Consider the following 22,173-nt stretch of genomic DNA (forward strand, 5'->3'; position numbering starts at 1 on the left):
AATGTCACCTCTTCCTCCTCCTCCTCCTCCTCCTGCCGGCAAGCTTGGTCTCAGCTCAAACTTGTGGGCTTGTCGTTTGTGGCTGGGTCTGCTGTGTGCATGCGAAGAGCTCACACTTCCTCTTCTTCCCCACTTCCCACTCCTTTTGCAGAGGCCTCTGCAGCAATAATTGCTGCTGTGTGTCGTAGTGGTTGTGGAGGCCAAAAGGTAGCTACTTAACAGCGTGCAGCTGGATGTCTTGTTTGGGAACATAATACTGCTCCCATCTCCAGCTTAGGAGCTGTCTTGAAGATCTTGTCTTGCAAACTCTTTAAAAAAGAGTCCAAAATCTGATACAGTCTCTAGAGAGCACAAATCTCGCGTTCCATTCCTTGCAACGGCCCTCTAAGCAAAATGGCACTACTATTGACAGCTTGAATCCTCTGCAGTAAGGTAGACTTCCCACACATATCTTAGTAGAAACAGGTTGAGTTACAAAAAAAGGAAGCTGGAAATTAATCATCATTTGCATTTTTGTAGTAGTAGTAATTTATTATGGTCATTCATTTTTTACAATGTTTATTATTATTTCAACTTGCATCCCAACCTTCCTCCCAAAGGAGCCTAATGAAATGACTTGCGTGGCTTCTCCAAATGATGAGGAATTGTGGTGTGATGGACTACAGCAGTGGCATTGAGGATAAGTCACTGAGCATTGATATGTCCAGATAAGAATCAGGAAGGTTGTTTCCAGCTTCCTCTCTGATAGACGTAACATATAGGCAATTCTTCTATCTGCACTGCAGCTTCTGAGATGGTAGGCACAGTCCCGCAACAATAAATTCTGTGCTTGTTTATTTTGTTGGGGCTTAGATCCCATTTCTGTCCTAGTGGCCTGGTCTCTCCTGAGTAGGCGAAGCTTGATCCTCCCCATGGAACCCAAAAGTGGCATCTAAATGGCGTCTTCCCTCCTCATCCCACTGGATGCCCATCTGTCATGGATGCTTTAATTGAGATTCCTGCATGCCAGGGGGTTGGACTAGATGACACTCAGGGTCCCTTCCAACTCGATAATTCTATGATCTCTCTTGTCTGCAGTAGCACCTGAAGAGAAGCACACTAGGGAAAGCAGATCCTTTTTTAAATGATGTTTGGTATTCATGCCCCTGAGAAGTCCTAACTAAAAGGGGTGGGGAGGGGACCTGAGATGATTATGATATAATAATAAAATTTATACCCCGCTCTCCCCAGCCAAGACCAGGCTCAGGGCAGCTAACATCAAGATGTATAAAACGTTAAAAACATAAAATCAAACAATTAAAATGCAAATTAAAATCACATTAAAATCAAAATAAAATCCAATGGCAGCCCACAAATTATAACTATAGGGGTTGGGGACATTTAATGCTCACCAGGTCCAAGAAGGGGGGCAAGCACTTTGGAACAGCCCAGCTGCAGTTCATGGGCAGCAGGAGGCAAATTGGCTCCAGGCTCTGTCCATTACAGCCTGTTGAGTAATAAATTTAACTTCAGCAGCCCCTTTACATCACAGGCAACACTACTTTCCATCTTGTCTCCGTGTCAGATAAATCAGCTGATGCAGGCTGCATTCTATATGCACGCTTGCAATGAATCTAAAATTTGAGCTCTCAGCTGCAACATAGGGGCTTTTGCCAAAGTATGTGCAATGAAGTGGTCATAGTAGTAGTAGTAGTAGTTGTTTATACTTTGTGGTAGAATTGCTACAGGAAATATATTTGACTGGAGAGAATCAAGACTAAGCCCCAGAAACTGAGTGCTGGAGGGCTACAGGCTCTCGATCCTTGCCCTTAAAGCTTAATAATAATAATAATAATAATAATAATAATAATAATAATAATAATAAAAATAAAAATAATAATAATAATAATTGATGATGATGATGATGATGACGAGTGAATAATAATTTAGGCCATCACATTCATGTGTGCTTGATAAAGGTAACTAGGTAACCTCAAAGCCTGCATAGCCCTAGCTCAACAGTTGGGTACCAGTAATTTGTACAAGATGAAAACAAAACACTGATAGCAGTTCTAACCTAGCCCAGCTAATAGATAAATTTAGCAGGCATGAGAATGCAACCTTTTTAGTAGCCGGCCTGAGGCAGTTCTTTCCTCCTTTCCTTTCTCATTTACAATTATAGAACTTTATCTCTCGATGTGCGCACTCTGACCACTTCCTCACCTTAATTTTCCCACTTCTCAGTAACTTCATGCACTTTGCCCCCATAATTCTTTGCCTGCCTGGGCTTTCTCTGCAACGAGTGGCTTGCAAACGGCTGCAAATTGAGAGATTGCTGACAGAGTTGGGGGGGGGAGTGTTGGGGGTTTAGAACACAACAGTCCTTTCCATCCAGAGTGTGCCTAGGAAGGTTACTGCATATTTCAGAAGGCTTAATGTCACCTTGTTGAGCACTGCTCCCAGCATCATCGCTCCAGATCTCATCATACCATGTGGCTGTGGTCCAGCTCCCAAACGATCATGTGAACTGCCTCGATGGACAAAGCAATAGGTGTTCAATAATATATTTTTTGGGGGGGGGAATTGTTTGAGGCAGTGATGTCAGGACTTTGGGGCAGATGCCCAGGACTCCACTCAGCAAAAGCAGCAAGATGGTCCCTAAATGCATCAGGGCTGGCTTCCCACATTTTGAACTAATGCACATTACCATTTAAAGGTGTGTGCACACTACGTGATAATAGGCATTCAATGCTGGGTGCCAGTCACATGACACAACCCCATATTGTCAATAGAGTCACTGGAGTATTGGTTGGAGTGTTGGACTAGGACCTGGGAAACCAGGGTTTGGATCCCAAGCCAGCCATGAAGCACACTGGGTGGCGCTGGGCTAGCCACTGTCTCTCAGCCTAACCTACCTCACAGGGTGGTTGTGAGGATAAAATCGTGAAGGGCGAACCATTTATCCCGCCTTAAGCTCCTTGGAGGTAAAGGTGGTACAGTGGTACCTTGGTTTATGAACTTAATCTGTTCTGAAAGTCCATTCTTAAACCAAAGCGTTCTTAAACCAAGGTGCGCTTTCCCATAGCAGCAGGGGACTCAATTTACAAATGGAACACACTCAACATGTTCTGCTTCCAAGGCAAAGTTCACAAACCAAAACACCTACTTCCGGGTTTGCAGCGTTCTTAATCCAAGTTGTTCATAAAGTAAGCTGTTCTTAAACCAAAGTACCATTGTATATACATGTAAGAAATAAAAAGAAATAAATATAAAGCACCTTCTGCTGGAACAATTATAATCCGTTTAGTACTGAGAATGTTCTTCTCAAGAGCTTCCTGCCTACATACATGCGCAGAGATTTCCCAGGGCTGGGCCATTCCTCCTCACCATGCTTAACTTGGGTATAAATGTAACAGGCAAAATAGGAAGCTGCACAGTGACTTAAGTCACCTCTGTATAACAATATAGTTGTACCTTGGATCTCAAATGCCTTGGCTCCCCAAAAAATTGGCTCCCAAACAATTGAAACCCGGAAGTGAGTGTTCCGGTTTTCAAATGATTTTCAGAAGCCGAACATCTGGTGAGGCTTCCAATTGGCTGCAGGATGCTCCTGGGGCCAATCAGAAGCCACACCTTGGTTTTCGAATGGTTTCGGGAGTCAGGCGAACTCCCGAAACACATTCTGTTCAAGAACCAAGGTACGACTGTAGATCTTCTGCATTCTTCAGTACATATGCAGAAACACACCAGTTTTCAGCCCTTCTCTTTCGAAAACAAAATGTGCGAAATGTTTTTTGTTTTGTTTTTTAAGGCAAGGAAGCTATGGAAATGTTTTTTGAGGGGAGGGGAATAGAGAACACTGTTGCACGTGAAAACATTCCCACTTATGTGCACAGACAACACAGATGGTAAATGAAATCATGTGAAGGTGTGTACAGTTCCAAACCACTCTGTAGTACTGTGGGAAAATGACCCTTGTGCATTCCAAAGGCTACATGTGTTATAATTCAGCAATTTCACATTGCAGTTTTCCTTTGCTCCAGGGAAATTGGTGTTGAACGTTGTGCGTGTTTTATGGAAGAGCACACAGTCTTAAGAAGTTGGTCTGCAGTATTGTGCTTGCAGTATGCAATTAGATACTTCAGAGACAGGCAGGACAGAGTATTAGTATTTATAATTGCAGGTAGTAATGTATGGTGCCCAGGGCTGAACTAGCAGGAGCTGTTGCACACTGCTAGCTTTGCTATCCCAAAATCCATTGTTTACTTCACCTTGCCAGTAATGCTGGTTGGGCCAACCTGAGAAAGACCCTCTCTGGGCCTCTGCTGCAAAAGCTACACCCCCGTCCTCCTGAGTTCATGCAACTTTATCAGCCAACCGTCTTCCTCACCCCAAACCTCAAGCTTCGTTTCAGCGTCACCCCCACGCTGTCAAGCGTAAGCTGAGCCAGAGAGAAAGAGAGAGAGAGAGAGAGAGAGAGAGAGAGAGAGAGAGAGAGAGAGAGAGAGAGAGAGAGAGAGTGTAGGAAGTGCTACAGCGCGAGCCCTTGCAGCGTAAAGGCTTGTTCTGCCTTGTTGCATGTTTGCTGTAATAATATTTCCCCTTTAAGGCTTGGCTGAAGTTATTTTTATTTTTTTTCTCTTTTGGCTGGGTGGTGACAGGAACTGAGAGAGGCAGCAGCAGATCTTACCTGATCTCAGCATCTGCGAGAGGTGGTGGTGGCGGAGGCAAGAGAGAAAGCGGCAAGTTGCTGCAGAGAAAGTGTGAGAGAAACGGGAAGGACTTGAAACTTAGGGAGGAAAAGGAGGTGGAGAAACACGCTGAAGATTGTGAGGGAAGGATATCGGAAGAAAGGGAAATAAGAGGAAATCAGTGAGGGTTGAGGAGGAGGAGGAAGTAGAAATGGGAAGAGAAGGGTGAAGTCAGAGAGAGAGAGAGAGAGAGAGAGAGAGAGAGAGAGAGAGAATAAAATAAGACCAGAGAATGACAAGGAAGTGACAGGAATAAGCCTGCTGACAGGAGGAGGAGGAGGAGGAGAGAATCATCGATGGCAACAAGTGCCAGTGGCTTGTGCTGAAGAGGAGGAGGGAAAGAAACCCAGCTGGTTTTTGGTCGTTGTGGTGGGACTGCGTTATCTTTCCCTCAAGATGATGAAGAGACAGTTCAATCGGATGCGGCAGCAGCTCAGTCACCCCAGCATTGGCGGAAGGTAAGGAGGACTAGCTTCTTGGCTTGATAATTGACAGGACCCACCCTTTAGGCAGTATGCAGGTTAGGCCCTCTGGACTTTGCACAAGAACCTGAGTCGTCCAGATGAAAACTTGTAAGTTGGGCTCAGATGGTGCCTAACTGGGCAGTAACTGCTTCTGAAAACTTGACTGCTGGAGAGCTGTGAGTGCGTGGAGACATGCTTGCTCGTCTCTAGTCCCAGCACCGCCAGGTGCTAATTCTAACTCCTACCCCCTCCTTTCCTGAATTCAGTTTATCAGGGAGTTTATTTAGCAGACTAGAGGCGACCACATTTCCATGCCACTATCTGGAACCATTGTTGGTGTGTGTGTGTTCAATACCTTTTGGGTTTTCCTTTAAAAAGCTCAACCCTACCCTTGCCTGAATCTTCCTTTGTCAGGGATGGAGAACCAGTGGTCTTCTCTTAATACTATCGGGCTCCAGCTCCTACCAACCCCAGCCAGCATGGCCCAAAGGTCAGGGAACTATGGGAACTGTAGTCCAGCATCTGGAGGGGGGTGGGCACAGGTTCCATATAAGGCTGCCTACAGAACTCATTCAAAGCACATGTAATTCCCTCAGAAAAATTCTGGGCGCTGCATTTTTGGGAAACTGGAATTCCCAGCAACCCTCAACAAACTCAGAATTCTTTGAGGCAGGGAAATGTGTTTTGAACGTGCCTTGAAGTGAGTACACAGCCAAAGTAAAGGGCCACCACTTTCACAACCAGTGGGCCACCAGTGGCAGGATAGATGAGCATATAACCAGTGACCAGGCCACTCAACAAACTGTGCCTGTAACCACTTAAAAATCACTAAGGAACCAGAACATGAGAGCCCAGGTGAGACTCCAACCCCTCACCCCAAAGCATCAATACTGCAAAATTAATGAATGTTAGAATGATGTCAGAATGAAATTAAGTGGTTTTAGCAGCAATGTTACAAAGGAGTACGTAAAAATGGTTTGTTAACAGGTGAGAATTCAAAGTTACAATATATTAAGTTAAAGGATTAGGATAAAAACAAAGAGGGAAAGGATTTGCTGAATTAACTAATTGAACTGGAATACAAAAAAGGGAGGTGTGAGGAGGTCAGGGAAACAAGTAAATGAAAGACAAGACATGGAAAGATTGATTTGTTTTTAAGTGTTTTTATTTTTCTGTATTTTGTATTTTTTTTTCCCTTTTCTTTCTCTTATTTTTGTAACCTTTTTTGAAACTTTAATAAATATCATTTAAAAAAACAAACAAACAAACTCAGAATTCTTTGAGGCAGGGAAATGTGTTTTGAACGTGCCTTAAAGTGAGTACACAGCCAAAGTAAAGGGCCACCACTTTCACAACCAGTGGGCCACCAGTGGCAGGATAGATGAGCATATAACCAGTGACCAGGCCACTCAACAAACTGTGCCTGTAACCACTTAAAAATCACTAAGGAACCAGAACATGAGAGCCCAGGTGAGACTCCAGCCCCTCACCCCAAAGCATCAAATGCTATGGAACTGAGGCCCCAGGTGCGTGTTCAGGGTCAGTCAATAACCCAGCCTCTCCTGCTTTTATTCTCTGCTGCATCACCCTGCCATCCCCATGCACCCCTCTGGCAGGCATATTTGTCTGTATCTTCTTGCCAAGTGGTAAAGAGAACTTGACCACGCAACAGGATTATCAGGGAAATTTATGGCCCTAGACTAGTCTTCCCCACCTTGGTGTCTTCCAGATGATCTGAACTGCCGCTCCCATCCGCCCCAGCCAGCATGTGGAACAAGTGCTATGTCCCTGAGATCAGAGGGTACTGTGTGTACTCCGCAAGGTGTGCTTATTTCTGAGGCAAATGGGCGCAAGGAAGCTATGTAAGGCACTAGAGCACTGGACTTCAGCTGGGGGGGGGGTGAGATCTGAGTTCTCAGCCACATTTGCCCCTTGGGTGACCTTGGGCCACTCACACATACTCATGCCTAACCTGCTGCACAGAGGATAAAGTGAGGTAATCCACATCCACGAATGCCATGCTCAACTCACCAGAGGAAGAAAAATAGTAACAGCCATGTTCACTGGTGCAACTCAGCAAGCCCTCTGGGTTTTGTTTTCTTGTTTCTTGGATTTTTTTGGGGGGGTTTTTTAGATTATCCAGATACTTCTAACCCCATCTAACCCTATTTTTACAATACATGCAGCTCTAGGCTCTTTTGGGAGGAAGGGCAGGCTATAAATTTAATATGCAAACATGTTCTTTTCAATGAAATCTGAGGTTCTCGGATGGGTTCTTCTCTTGTGTGGAATTCCAGCAATTCATATATCCCTGTCTATGAGAAAGAAGCAGAGAGCTGTAGGGATTTGCTTTTTAGCAACTCCCTCAGGCCATTAAGTACCTGGTGTCAATGGAAGGCCCATGTCTTCCATTTTGCTTCGTGGTGTTGGATATCAAGTATATCTGGGGGTGGGGATCTGTAGATATGAAGCCTTTAGACCAGGCTGCTCTAACTCTCCAACGTCCCATAATGATAATTTTACTATTTATACCCCACACATCTTACTGGGTTGCCCCAGCCACTCTAGCTAGCTTCCAGCATATATAAAAACACAATAAAACATTAAACATTTAAAAACTTCCCAATACAGGATTGCCTTATGACAGCTTGGGGGATGGATAACTCCATACCTTCCAACATTTCTCCAGAGAAAATAGGCACATCTCAAGGAAAAGTGAGACATTGCAGGATCAAATCAGAAACCAGGATGGCTTCTCTAAATTAGGGATGTCCCTGGAAAATAGGGACACTTGGAGGGTCTCTAACTGTAGGTTGATAAGAAAGGGATCAATAGCTGTTGCTGTTTCAGCTAACCACTTTGTGGAGCAGAAGGTTCAAAGGCCCTATAAGTTATCATTACCAGTATCATTAATCTGTACAGTGTACTGGTTAGAGTGTTGGACATGGATCTGGAAGACCAGGGTTCAAATCCCCACTCAACCACAAAGTTCACTGGGTGACCTTGGGTCAGTCATTCATTTATTTACTTATTAAATTTATATTCCGCCTTTCATCCGTGGATCACAAAACCCCCCCACAAAAATACATGACATGATGCAAGCGAAACAACAACCCTCCCCCTTAGTTTAAAAGGCCATGGATTGTTGAATTAGCCAAAGCCTAACTTTCATCCCTCCCTCACAGGGTTGCTGTGAGGATAAAACAGGGAGCAGGAGAACTATGTATTCCACTTTGAGCTCCTTGGATGAAAGGTAGAATATAAATGCAATACATACATACATACATACATACATACATACATACATACATACATAGCTATTACAGATACCTTAATCAAACATATTGAGCTTTTCATGATCTGTAAATAACATTTAAAAAAATAGTATTGACTTGATCAGGTATGGCTAACATGTCTCCCTCCAGATGTTGCTGGACTCCCATCAGTCCTATCCAGCATGACCACAGTGATCAGGGATGATGGAAATTGTAATTTCTGGATGATGCTAATCTAGAGGGCCACAGGTTCCCCATCCTGAAACCTGAGGCTTGACTCTTTTGTTGTGTTTTTGAGTTGCCTGACTGACCCCACTCAGTGAGTCTATCGCTAGCTTAAAATGCAGCAAGGACATTCTTTTCTCAATTCTGACTGAAGCTTGTTTGGCGGGAAACACATCAAATGCAGGATTTCACAAGAAACGAAAGGATAGATATGGATTGTGGCGAAGGTTGTGTGTACACCACTTCCCGAACCACTGGGTGGTGAGTCATTGGCAGTGTGTGCACAACCCACAGCTGGATGGGATTAATACTCTGAAATCCCAGTGCTGAGAAAAGTATGTACTCCGCTAGTCAGTAGGGATGGGGAGAAATTTGGTTCACTTCTCATTTAAAGGCAAACCTTCCTAATCAGAGCTTTCTGAAACAATCTGAGAACCTAAACACAGCTGTCCTTCAAAATTCACACTTCTCTGAATTTTGCAGTGCCATTCTCCAGCCAAGAAATGTGTATAAAAATGCACATACTAGCTTACAGTGTGCACAAAAATGCATCTGTTAGTGAAACTAACATTAAAATTGCTTTGCAAAAATGTGTTTATTAGGAAGAACTACATACAAAAAAAAAATGTATATTTGGAGAAATTCACACTAAAACGCTGGTGAATTTTCACGAGGGGGTTTTTGTTGTTGTTTTGTTTTAAATCCAAACTGATATGAAAATTTGGAGAACTGAGCTTACGACTGGAGAAACCGAAATTGAAAGAGTTGCCCACCTTAACTAAACAGACCAAAAAATGGTTTGATGGAGGCAGGAAGTTTCTCAACGAGTAGAAGATCCTTTCTCTGTTTTACTGTATTTTTCCACCTGGTCTTGCCCAGCCTCTACCATCTCCTGCTCTACTTTTGAAAGCACAAGGAATGACATAAGCGGCAGGGCTGGGCACTTGGGTGTTCCAGAGCTGATTTTCCCGTCTTCCCTGTCTAGCTGTTGTGATGTGAAGGTTGAATTTAGTTGTTACTCATCTCACTCCAGGCTGGGTGAGGAGGAGAATCTTTTGCAGAGCAAGTAGTTACTCACACCAGCCATTTTCGCAAGAGAGATTTAAATACATTGCTGCATAGGGGAAAACCTACACTTACTACATTGTGCTTTCTGTTTTAACCCTCCTATATATCAGTGAAAGAGTAAGAAGAACCCTCAGAGTGAGGACAGTAGGGTAGATGCAGACTTGGATTAAATCAACAGGATTTAAGGCATGATTACTAACTTTCCACGTTCAATTTCAGTGGAGCCTAAGCACAACCTAGCATGTAAAACTCCACTCCCCCTTAAACTCTGCAGCCTAAATTAATATCTCCAGAGCTTTTTAGTTTTTTTTTAATGTACAAATATAGTTCCTTATATCTATGCTTTAAAACGTTGGGGCCATCTGAGATCCACGGCGATATCTCTGTATACTTGTAAGAAAAAGTCAGTCTAGATTGGCAACATTAAATTAGAATAATTACCAACTACACACCTCACCGTTAAAAAACAAAAACAAATTGTGTTTTTTGATCAAGTGTCTATCAATTTAACTGTTTTTAATGGCTCCTTCCTACTTTTTAACCCACTTTAAAAACATTCGCTCACAAGTGCTGTATTTGAATAGATTTTGATACACTTGTATCCTGTCAATGTGTGCATATTACATATAATCCAAATAAGTATACATTAACCCCCAAACAAGTGATATTGTTGTTGTTTAGTCGTTTAGTCGTGTCCGACTCTTCGTGACCCCATGGACCAGAGCACGCCAGGCACTTCTGTCTTCCACTGTCTCCCGCAGTTTGGTCAGACTCATGTTTGTAGCTTCGAGAACACTGCCCAACCATCTCGTCCTCTGTCGTCCCCTTCTCCTTGTGCCCTCAATCTTTCCCAACATCAGGGTCTTTTCCAGGGAGTCTTCTCTTTTCATGAGGCGGCCAAAGTACTGGAGTCTCAGCTTCAGGATCTGTCCTTCCAGTGAGCACTCAGGGCTAATTTCCTTAAGAATGGATGCGTTTGATCTTCTTGCAGTCATAGAATCATAGAATCATAGAGTTGGAATAGACCACAAGGGCCATCGAGTCCAACCCCCTGCCAAGCAGGAAACACCATCAGAGCACTCCTGACATATGGTTGTCAAGCCTCTGCTTAAAGACCTCCAAAGAAGGAGACTCCACCACACTCCTTGGCAGCAAATTCCACTGTCAAACAGCTCTTACTGTCAGGAAGTTCTTCCTAATGTTTAGGTGGAATCTTCTTTCTTGTAGTTTGGATCCATTGCTCCGTGTCTGCTTCTCTGGAGCAGCAGAAAACAACCTTTCTCCCTCCTCTATATGACATCCTTTTATATATTTGAACATGGCTATCATATCACCCCTTAACCTCCTCTTCTCCAGGCTAAACATGCCCAGCTCCCTTAGCTGTTCCTCATAAGGCATCGTTTCCAGGCCTTTGACCATTTTGGTTGCCCTCCTCTGGACACGTTCCAGTTTGTCAGTGTCCTTCTTGAACTGTGGTGCCCAGAACTGGACACAGTACTCCAAGTGAGGTCTGACCAGAGCAGAATACAGTGGCACTATTACTTCCCTTGATCTAGATGCTATACTCCTATTGATGCAGCCCAGAATTGCATTGGCTTTTTTAGCTGCCGCGTCACACTGTTGGCTCATGTCAAGTTTGTGGTCAACCAAGACTCCTAGATCCTTTTCACATGTACTGCTCTCAAGCCAGGTGTCACCCATCTTGTATTTGTGCCTCTCATTTTTCTGCCCAAGTGCAATACTTTACATTTCTCCCTGTTAAAGTTCATCTTGTTTGTTTTGGCCCAGTTCTCTAATCTGTCAATGGTACTCTTAAGAGTCTCCTCCAGCACCATAATTCAAAAGCATCAATTCTTCGGCGGTCAGCTTTCTTTATGGTCCAGCTCTCACTTCCATACATCACTACTGGGAAAACCATGGCTTTAACTATACGGACCTTTGTTGGCAAGGTGATGTCTCTGCAAGTGATATAGTCCTTGCTAAATTCATTGCTACAACAGTTCCTTCTGTTCCCTGGCTGCATGCATACCATACATTTAAAGCACACAGACCCCCAAAAAGAATAATGGGAACTGTAGTTTACCCTCCCTGACAGAGCTACAATTCACAACTTTCTTAACAAACTATGTTTCCCAGTATTCTTTGGAGAGAGGGAATGTACTTGAAATATATGCATGGTGCCTGTATGCACAGCTTCTGTCTCCCTCCCCCTGCCTCAATTGATGGTTTCCTGTTCTTTCACAGCAGAAAGCATTTCAAGGCCTGCTCCACTCTTCACATCCTCTGGTGCGCTTGGGTCCTTCAGCTAAAGCTGGATCTGCTCTGCAGTTGCTTAACATTAAGGGTTTATCTACACACCACAGACAACACTGGTTTAACAGTCACTCCTTCTCCTCAGGAAACCTGGGTAGGAGATTCAGCGAGAGACTTCTAAATTTCTATATTTCTAGCTCGGTCTTACTATATTTCCCAACACTAGGCAGAATTTTATCAACCTTGATCATGTCCCTCTTTCCTTAATGCCCCCTCCCCAAATTTAAAAGCCCCACATGGATTAAATTCTCCTCATAGATGATCAGTTGGATGCCCAGTTCTGCCCCTTCCCAGTTCTTCCAAACCCTTTTTTATTTGTGGCAACCAGAATGTGAACACACCAAACACATAAAGTATCTGTATAATAGGGTTGCCATATTTCAAAATGCGACACAATAGTTTTTTAGGGTTTGTTTGTTTTTTTAGTTTTGGCCAAAGTTGTTGAGCTTCTTTGGCAAATTCTCCACAAAAAAAATATTTTTTTCTGTTAGTGAACAGTAGAATGGGATGTGAAAGGAGAAATTCAAACTGCAGAGGAATTCCTAGGTTAGCCTATGCAAAATGATCTGGCCACGCTAGGGCCATTAAGAAACAACCCAAGACCATTTTGAAGAACGGTCCTTCCCCCCTGTCCTGAGGTGTGAACGGAGACAGGAGATTTGGAAGGTTGCCATGGTAACCGTGTGATGTCACAGGAAGACTTGGGGGCCTTTGGCACAACTAAGAAAATGGCAAAACAATATTGGCTGGCTGGCTGGAGGCAGGTGGGGAGAGATGCTTCACTTCTGTGGGGAACAAGCCCCTCTCGAGATGACCATGCTGTAAGATCTGTACTCCCTCTCCATAAATTAAGGGTGTAAATATGTGTCATTAAACCATATTTCTAAAGGCACACCAGTGTTGGGTCACTTTTCTAATAATCACTAGCGTGGAATTCACCTTTTCAGCAGCTGCTGCACCCAGGGTTGACATTTGCATTTCTGTTCTTAGCTATCAAAACCTCATGTTCTCTTACCACCAGCTGAGTTTTCATTAGCACGTGCGTGATGTTAGGAATTTTTGCTCCTATGTACATCATGTAGGGACGTGGGTGGCGCTGTGGGTTAAACCACAGAGCCTAGGACTTGCCGATCAGAAGGTCGGCAGTTTGAATCCCTGCGATGGGGTCAGCTCCCGTTGCTCAGTCCCTGCTCCTGCCAACCTAGCAGTTCGAAATCACGTCAAAGTGCAAGTAGATAAATAGGTACCACTCCAGCGGGAAGGTAAACAGCGTTTCCATGCGCTGCAATGGTTCGCCAGAAGCAGCTTAGTCATGCTGGCCACATGAATCGGAAGCTGTATGCCGGCTCCCTCGGTCAATAAAGCAAGATGAGCGCCGCAACCCCAGAGTTGGTCACGACTGGACCTAATGGTCAAGGGTCCCTTTACATCATGTAAGTGCTTCTAGAGAGAAGTTTATGGTGCAATTGGTGTTCCTTACATATGCAAGCTTCTGAAGTTTCCACATGAAATTCTAGCATATTTTTTTGTCCATTTCATCCAGATTTACCCTGCCTAGGAGTAATCCAATAAGAAATCATCATCATCATTATCAAACAAACCAAACCAGCAGCGCTGTTGCCAATGGCCTGATTACAATATTAATCCCCTTTCTATAAACACCCTTATTTATCTCCCTGTCTCCATGTCTGAAGCAACAGGTTTTCAACAAGCCTTCATTTAATATGTGGAATAGGATGCAAATGAAGTGTTTTAGATCTGTAATTGTCTCAGAAGTGGAAAGTGAGGTGGTTAAGAGAGCAGGTTTAATGTTAAGTTACAAACCGCAGGAATTATTTCCTCTGCTGCGAATGCAGGATTCCCATGGTGGGAAGGAAGGGCCTTGTAAACATTTAAATCCTGGGAGCTTTTGTCTCCTTATCACCCTTTCCGCTGCCTCAGCAGCTTCTTCATCAATGTCATAATAATAATAATAATTTGTTCTTTGTACCCCACCCATCTGACTGGCTTGCCCCAGCCATTCTCTTTAACTTTATCCTGGAGTCTCTATGCAAACCCTCTTTGAACTGTGTCACACACCTCAGTATTGCTGAGAGTTCCTCTTCCCCTACCCTTCATTCTGGGTGCAGCCTTGTTCCTGAAAGGAGAAGAACCTGAATTGCATTTTCCCCCCCTGTGTAAGTGTAACCCTATGACAGATTTAAGTAGTAGGTGGTAGAGGCGGAGCTACATGTCTGAGATTTCCTCTGTTGACAAGTGATGCTGAATAATCTGCCCTTGGAGACAACTGATTTATAGTTCCTCTGTTTTTAGGCTGCAGTGCTTTCTAGGGTCTAAGAATGGGTGACAACCACACCATACATTTAAAACATACTGCTTAAACAGTCATGGACCCGGGGACTGTAGCTCATTGAGGGTGCTGGGCATTGTAGCTCTGTGAGGTCAGCACAGTTGACAAACTACATGATTCCCAGGATTCTTTGGGGGAAGCCATGATTGTTAAAATGGTGCAATAGCGTTTAAGTGTATGGATGTGGTTCTCATCTCAAGGCAAGTTCAAAGGTATACTAGCCACTGGGAATACCCAGCCTTTAGCATGAAGGATTCAGCTGACAGTCTGAAGGAAAGCAGGAAAGCAAGCCAGACTAGAACTAATTACTACAATTTAAATAGAAATACAGTATATACAGTATATAGAACTAATTACTACAATTTAAATAGAAATACAGTATATTTCATCATAATGAGAAAGATGGGATAATCCCCATCCATCTCCATTCAGTCTGTCATACAGCAGTCTGTCTCCATTCAGTCTGTCTCAGCAGCAGTCTAGATTTCTTGCCTTGAAAGACAGTCATTCAGAAGTATGTGCCAGTGTTTTCATACATTCAAGTTGCGGGAGATGGAGAAAACCTGAAATACAGAAACATTGGAATTACCATATTTTTTGTGTATAAGACTAGGTTTTTTCCCTTAAAAATAATGACCAAAATTGGGGGGGGGGTCTTATACACGGATAGATCTTCCCCCATTTTCTTAAAACGGAGCCCCCCAAAATAGGGGGTGTCTTATACATGGGTGCGTCTTATAGGCGGAAACATACGGTACTTTCATCTGGATCACTGCAATCCTCCTTAATTAGGACAATCCCCTCCCCCTCAGCACCTCCTAATTATTTTCTTTACTTTTTTAACCAATTGACGACAATTTAGAGTAAACAATTTCCTTAATTTTTGGAGTATAAACACCCCCCAGTACTTATTTTTCTTTGGCCACAAAGTGCAGCCAGTAGCTCCCTCTTTTGGCAAACTGGTATGGCACTGGCACAGAGAGTCAAATGCCTGGGTCTGGCAGCCACCCAGTACCTGGTTCAGGACCCCTGGTGCATTAGGGTCATCCAGTCTAACATTCTGTAGCATTATAATCTTCCATTTTGTTTTATGGGTGTTTTGGGTCAGGGGTTTTGTGCTAAATGCTCCGATTTTTTTTCAGGGATACTTTCCCTTGTTATACGCAACCAACAACAGAAATCATAATCCAACATGCCCCTCTATCTTTCTGAAACTCCTGGGCAGGCAAAGGCAGCAACATTCTAGCAGAAATCAGAATTCTTTTCATGAAGTATATGGCATGAAAAAGAGAAGAGGTTTAATGTGAGAGACAGAATAATAAGGCTAAGGGCTGTAGTCCGTAAAGTAGTTGTTAGCACTGCATGGCCAGCGAAACTTTCCTCCTCTCTTTTCTTCACGTGTGTCCCCTAAAGCCCATTCTCAAGGTTACCTCAATTCTCCAGAGCAGATTTGGGAGGTTGCATGGGGAGAAGAGAGGAAGGAAAAGTTTCATTGTGCAAGCAGAAATCTTTGTGCCAACAGAATCACTTCATGGAGCGCTGTCCTATGTTCAATCATGTAAAAATAATTCTGGACATTCTAAGCAGGTACAGTGGTACCTCGGGTTAAGTACTTAATTTGTTCCAGAGGTCTGTTCTTAACCTGAAACTGTTCTTAACCTGAAGCACCACTTTAGCTAATGGGGCCTCCTGCTGCTGCCGCGCCGCCGGAGCACGATTTCTGTTCTCATCCTGAAGCAAAGTTCTTAACCCGAGGTACTATTTCAGGGTTAGCGGAGTCTGTAACCTGAAGCGTATGTAACCTGAAGCGTATGTAACCCGAGGTACCACTGCAGTTGATAGAGTTGATGGATTTGGAAATGGAAGTGCTACTCAGTTGTGAAGTTCACCAGAGGACCTTAGGCCAGCCATTCTCTCTTTTCCAGGGAAGGATTAAACGGGATCTCCAACATATATGCTGCTCACAACTCCTCAATAAAATGACCTGGTACAAATGTGATAAATAACGCAACAGAGATGCAGACAAGCTTTTCCTACTGTCCAACACTGATGTGTTTGAAAATGTCAAAATATAAAAGCCCAGTGCTTTTTTTTCTTCTAAAAAAAATTGTTTAGGGGTATTCTCATTTTCCTACTCATACTGAAATCCTGCCCCTCAATGAGGCCAAACTTAGATTCACAAAATGTTTAGGGGTATGCGTACCCCTGCGTCCCTCCAGAAAAAAAGCACTGTAAAAGCCTAATAAACACAGTATTTCTTTTAGCCAGAGTGTTCTGCCTTATTGTACAAAACAGGCGGCAGATAAAATAAGTGAGTCCTGATATCAAAGACAAGTTTGCCAGTATCTATTACTTTGAAAGAACTTTCTTCTGATTTCTCCCTCTGCAGCCACAAATGAAGAACGTGCTAAAAGATATAGCATTAATGTATAGTTTGTTTCTTTGACTCTTGTTTTTTGCTGCCTCTTCCTAGAGCCCAAGAAACAGCAGAATACTTGACAGAAGACTTGCTCCAGGTGAGGCGTGGGTCTGATCAGTGGGCATGTGCTTACCTGTACCTGCAGGCATGGAGAGAAAGAGTCTCTTGTCTTCATGTGTAATTTATTTGCTCTCTGCTTATGCCTGAGTCACAGGACAGTTTTGCTCTGGGTTTTTACCCACTCCCTGAAGAATGATCCAGATGTTCCAGTGGGAGAGGTGACTTTTAAGCTTCAAAGAGCAACAAACATTACTGTTAGAGTGGGTCCCAGGAGATCTCAACAACTCAGAGCAAGGGGCAGATTTGAAAGCTGCTAGCGCAACTAATTTGCAAAAGAATGGTTTCATGTACACACAGGCACACACACACCCCTATTCTGTACCACAAAATCTGCACTTCTGTGATATTTCTAATGTCTGTAGTACTAAGCCTATGAGATAAAAGCAGGCTGCTAATAGACAGTAAGTTATGTAGAAGAAAGTATTCCACAGCAAACATATTCTTGCCTATTTGTTCTTCAATTTATTCAATTGGGGTGCATTCTGCAGCATGATGCCATAACTAGCCCAGGGTTGCAGGAGTTATTAGTATCCCTGGCCAGGAGCAGGAGAGTAAAGTAGTAAAGTAGAGTGAAACCAGATCATGGAATCTGATTGCATCTCTCTCCATAGAATGTTAAGAGTTGCAAAGAGCCATCAAGTCCAACTCATGGCAGAATCATGTGGCCTTGACAGGTGCCAACACATCCATCTTCTCCTTAAAGATCTCAAGCAAATGAGAGCCCACCACCAGTTAATCTAATATTTGAGGAGTCGCATAATTCAGAGTTCCCAGGAGCTGCCTTATACTGAGTCAAGCCTTTAGTCCATCTAGATGAGTACTGTCTACCCTGACTGCCAGTGGCTCTCCAGGGATTCAGGCAGGAGTTTTTCCCAGCCCTGCTGGGAGACACCCAGGATTGAACCTTAGACCTTCTGCATGCAAGGCAGATACTCTCTGAATGTGCCACTGTCCTTCTCCAGGCATAATTGACAAGGTGTGTTATAGAAGACTAGAGATGGACAACTGAGAGGCAGAAGAGCTGAATAGACAGGAATGGATGAAAGAATGGTGTGGTGCAGAACAACTCAGCTCTTTAAGTCCATTGGCAAACATTCACCCTTAATCTGAAGATCTAAACACATCATTTACTTGGGCACTCAAGCTTCCTCTTTCATTCTTGATCTGCACACATGTTCCTATAAATGTGTGTATAGATTGTCTCTGTTTACTTAAATTAATTGTGTAGTCTTTATGGGCTGCAAAACCTCTGTGACTTTGACAGTTCACCTGTAAACAACCTCAGGGTGGGGTGCATACCATTGACAGGTCAATGGGTGGTAGCCAACCAATTTTTACTCAAAGCAGACTGTTAACATTAGTTCCATTCATTTCAGTGTGTCTACCCTGCCTAAAGGGACGCGGGTGGCGCTGTGGGCTAAAGCCTCAGCGCCTAGGGCTTGCCGATCGAAAGGTCGGCGGTTCGAATCCCCACGGCGGGGTGCGCTCCCGCTGCTCGGTCCCAGCGCCTGCCAACCTAGCAGTTCGAAAGCACCCCCGGGTGCAAGTAGATAAATAGGGACCGCTTACCAGCGGGAAGGTAAACGGCGTTCCGTGTGCTGCGCTGGCTCGCCAGATGCAGCTTTGTCACGCTGGCCACGTGACCCGGAAGTGTCTCCGGACAGCGCTGGCCCCCGGCCAATAGATGTGAGATGGGCGCACAAACCCCAGAGTCTGTCAAGACTGGCCCGTTCGGGCAGGGGTACCTTTACCTTTTTACCCTGCCTAAAAGTCGGTTGAATACCACCCTTTCTGCTTTCAAATATCTTTACATTGTTGAGAGCCAGAAAAACTGAGAAATCAGAAACCCAAATGTTGTCCCTAATGCCAAAATCTGCATGGAATCTTGTGGAAGATGAACAGAACAAGACGCTTCCCTCTACGGTGTTGCAGGAGATCTTGGAAGGAGAGAGACACTCTCAAACAGGGACAGATGCAGTGAGGGAATCTTTCCCCTCATTTTCTTTCACTCTCCTTTTTTCCAGATTGAACAGAGGATTGAACCAGCCAAGCGTGCTGCTCACAATGTCCAGAAGAGGCTCCTGGCTTGTCTCCAAGGCCAATATGGGGCAGACATGGACAAACGGGTGGTAAGAGTGTTTGCCTCTCTTCTTTCAGCGTCAAGTAAACCAATGGTTATATGGGAGTTCAGTGGTTGGCATATTTTTCTTCTTCCTTAAAAGTGGCTTAGGGTCATAGCACAGAGGAAGAGGGTCTAACCCAGGAATAGGCAACCTGGTGCCCATCAGGTGTCCTGGACTACAACTCCCATCAACCCCAGTTTGGCCACAAGGGTCAGGGATGATGGAAGCTGCAGTCCAGCAATGTTTGGAAGGCATCAGGTTGTCTTCCCTTGGTTTCTGGGTTGTGTTCACATTACTGCCTCCAAGCAGTGAAGTCCCCCCCCCCAGCCCCTGGTGCATTTCACAGCTCTTCACATCAGCACAACTTCATTAGCGTCAGATTCATTTCTGTTTGTGTACACACCAAGAGTCATTTTGGATAACGTTGTGTGAACACATATTTAAAAACCCGCACTGGAAACTCAGTGAATGCACAGTAAAGGGTGTATGAACACAACCCTTAATCTTTGCCCTGGGCCAGTTCCCCAATACAAATTCCTCTTTCTGCAGCTCATAGCTGCTTTGAATGGTGGGGATTTTGGATTGTGACTGCAGCACAGCGGCAAAGAGTAAGATCCTCCTGTCCACAGTACTACTGCCTTTGCCCTGACCCTAATTTCTACCTTACCTTCTATGGCTGTTTTATATGAAAAAGAAAGAAAGACATTGAGATTTCTAATCACAGACCTCCAAGTTTATTTAGACCTAGCAGTCTCTCTTGGGAATCTCCCAAAGGTTCATTCTGCTATCTTGATTCAAAATGGTATCCAGTTGTACCCAAACAGAGACGAAAACCTGCCCTTGATCTCAGGAACTATCTAACAGAAATTGGTTGCCATGTCTTAAGAGGTGTTTGAATGCATAGTGAATGGACAGGCAACTTTCCAATATATACATTTATATAGGCTGTGTCCACACACTAGGGGCTGAATGCGCACGTGGGTTGATTTTAAAAACCCCTGCAGATCTAATTCAGCCTGCTCTGTAAGATTTTGTCTTTCATAGGAGGGGATCTAAACAGGCTTCCTTGATCTGTTCCAGGGCTGGGCATAAAATTTAATCTCTACAGGTATATCCAGATTGTTGGACGTTGTGTAACTTTCTGTTGATAACTGGCACTAAGTAACAACACATCCTATGATCTGTCATCTTTGGCTAGCGTTCCCTTTGTGGGTTTCGTAACGTGTGCTTGTGCTCAGATATTTTTGTGGGGGTGGGGGCAGAGGGGTAGCAGCTCAGGCAAGACAGCCCTGTTTTTCCTTTCCACAATCATCTGCTTGCTTGCGTTTGCTCTGGACTAAATCCCTAGTACAGTGGTACTTTGGTTCTCAAACTTAATCCATTCCGGGAGTCCGTTCAACTGCCTAAACCGTTCACAACCAAGGCGCAGCTTCAAATTGGCTGCAGGAGCTTCTTGCACTCAAGAGGAAGCCGCGTCGGATGCTCGGCTTCCGGAAAATGTTTGCAAACCGGAACACTTACTTCCGGGTTTGCGGCATTCGGGAGCTGATTCATTCGGCATCTAAGCCGTTCGGGAACCAAGGTACCACTGTACAACCCTCCAGAAAGGAACGTGCAGATGTATGAGCAGGCAGTGACAGCTGCTGTTCCTTCAGCACTGTGCCTGCCCTTGCTGAGTTTTAGGCCTTGGCAAGTGTCTGGTACTGCCAACAACTGACACTAAACCTGTCTGTATCTCATCAAAGTAGTAGACATACATAGGATTGCCCTATTTCAAGAAATGAAAATCTGGACACGAAACATGCTGAGCTTTTCCAGCTGTTTTTAGTGAAATTTGCCAAAATTCGCAATTTGCGCCTGGACGCTGTTTCTGATGTCCAGTATTGGTTCTGCTGCTGCTCCCCAGTTACTGGAGCTTTTAAAATTTTGTTCCAAATTTGCATCATATTACCACTGTGCCCACGTTGATAATAGGCAACTTGCTATTTCCCCCCTCCTAATTGCTTTCAATTGGCATTAAAGCAAGCTACTTAGCATCCCAAGTTTTCTCCACCTTCCAAACAATATAGTGCACCCAATATTTGAACATTCCACTAAAGCAGTTTGTATTTTTTTCTTAATTGGTTTTTAGTTAGGTAAATAATGTGTTCTACATGCTCCCATACCTGCATTTCAAGAATATTTTCATATTTTGTTTAAACTCTGTTTTCCTTTAAATTGGTCTTTAAATTTCCATCTCTTCCAAGTACATTTTTCTTGACAACAAAACGGACCAGGATACAAACTACTTGATCTGGTCTAGCTAATTTCACCACCCCATTTACTTGTATGGGACATGGGGTAGCTGCTGTAATTATGAATTATGAATTATATATTGGCAGATGTTGGAGAGCTTCACACTGTTTCAGGAAAAGGCTGTGTATTTATCTTGTTTGCTCATTGTATCTTCTCACTTTCCAATTCTTTCTGCAGAAAAAATTGCCTTTGATGGCGCTATCGATGACCATGGCAGAAAGCTTCAAAGAGCTGGACACTGATTCCAGCCTTGGGTAAGAATCAGTGTGTTTTATAGATTAAGGTGTACACAAACTGTTGATCTGTAGAACATAAGCAAGCAACATATATCCCAAGTTGCTCACAGGAAGGATGCCCTTATTTTGTCATGATGGTATGAAAAATCACCACCAAATCTAAAACAGGGATCTTCTTTGCAGGATAGAACTGTGCTTTTTAAAAAAAATGCAGTGTATTTCTTAAAAGGCAATACCCTTTCTACTTAAAATGTGGCTGACATTGATCTAGAAACCTTTCTGCAGAAGTAGAACAGCAAACTGAGGGACTCCTGCATTGGTGTTATATCACGGACTGTGTTTGCCCTGTCTGTTTACCATGCCTTGGTTTGGGTTATGGCTGTGTGCTTTAAGGTGCTTCTCAGGTATAAAATCTGCATTACACACCATTAAGCTGCTGGGCAATACCTCTGCACAGAAAATAGGAGGTCAGCTTCAGTAGGGAACCCTGTCCTATGCCACATTCCCCCCCCCCCCCCGGTTTAACAGGCAATATATGTCATGCTGTTATCCCTT

General features: G+C 43.8%; 1 protein-coding gene and 1 long non-coding RNA gene across 2 annotated transcripts in view; one reads left to right on the forward strand and one right to left on the reverse strand.

Annotated features, from left to right (window-relative positions):
- Window positions 1-510: 510 nt before the first annotated feature.
- LOC308596279 lies at window positions 511-4,810 on the reverse strand. The gene is made up of 2 exons (XR_014012436.1): window positions 4,670-4,810; window positions 511-1,098 (listed from the first exon to the last, which is right to left on the reverse strand). It is a non-coding gene; the product is annotated as an uncharacterized lncRNA (long non-coding RNA).
- Window positions 4,492-22,173, forward strand: part of SH3BP1 (SH3 domain binding protein 1) — a 37,033-nt gene continuing 19,351 nt past the window's right edge. Inside the window, exons 1-4 of the mRNA XM_081211109.1 lie at window positions 4,492-5,188; window positions 16,899-16,941; window positions 18,989-19,093; window positions 21,560-21,636. Coding sequence (XP_081067235.1) covers window positions 5,127-5,188; window positions 16,899-16,941; window positions 18,989-19,093; window positions 21,560-21,636 — 287 coding nt within the window. The 5' untranslated portion in view covers window positions 4,492-5,126. The remainder of the gene's footprint in view (window positions 5,189-16,898; window positions 16,942-18,988; window positions 19,094-21,559; window positions 21,637-22,173) is intronic.

The sequence above is a fragment of the Podarcis bocagei genome (genome assembly GCF_964188305.1).
Source record: "Podarcis bocagei genome assembly, chromosome: 10".
Lineage (NCBI taxonomy): Eukaryota > Metazoa > Chordata > Lepidosauria > Squamata > Lacertidae > Podarcis > Podarcis bocagei.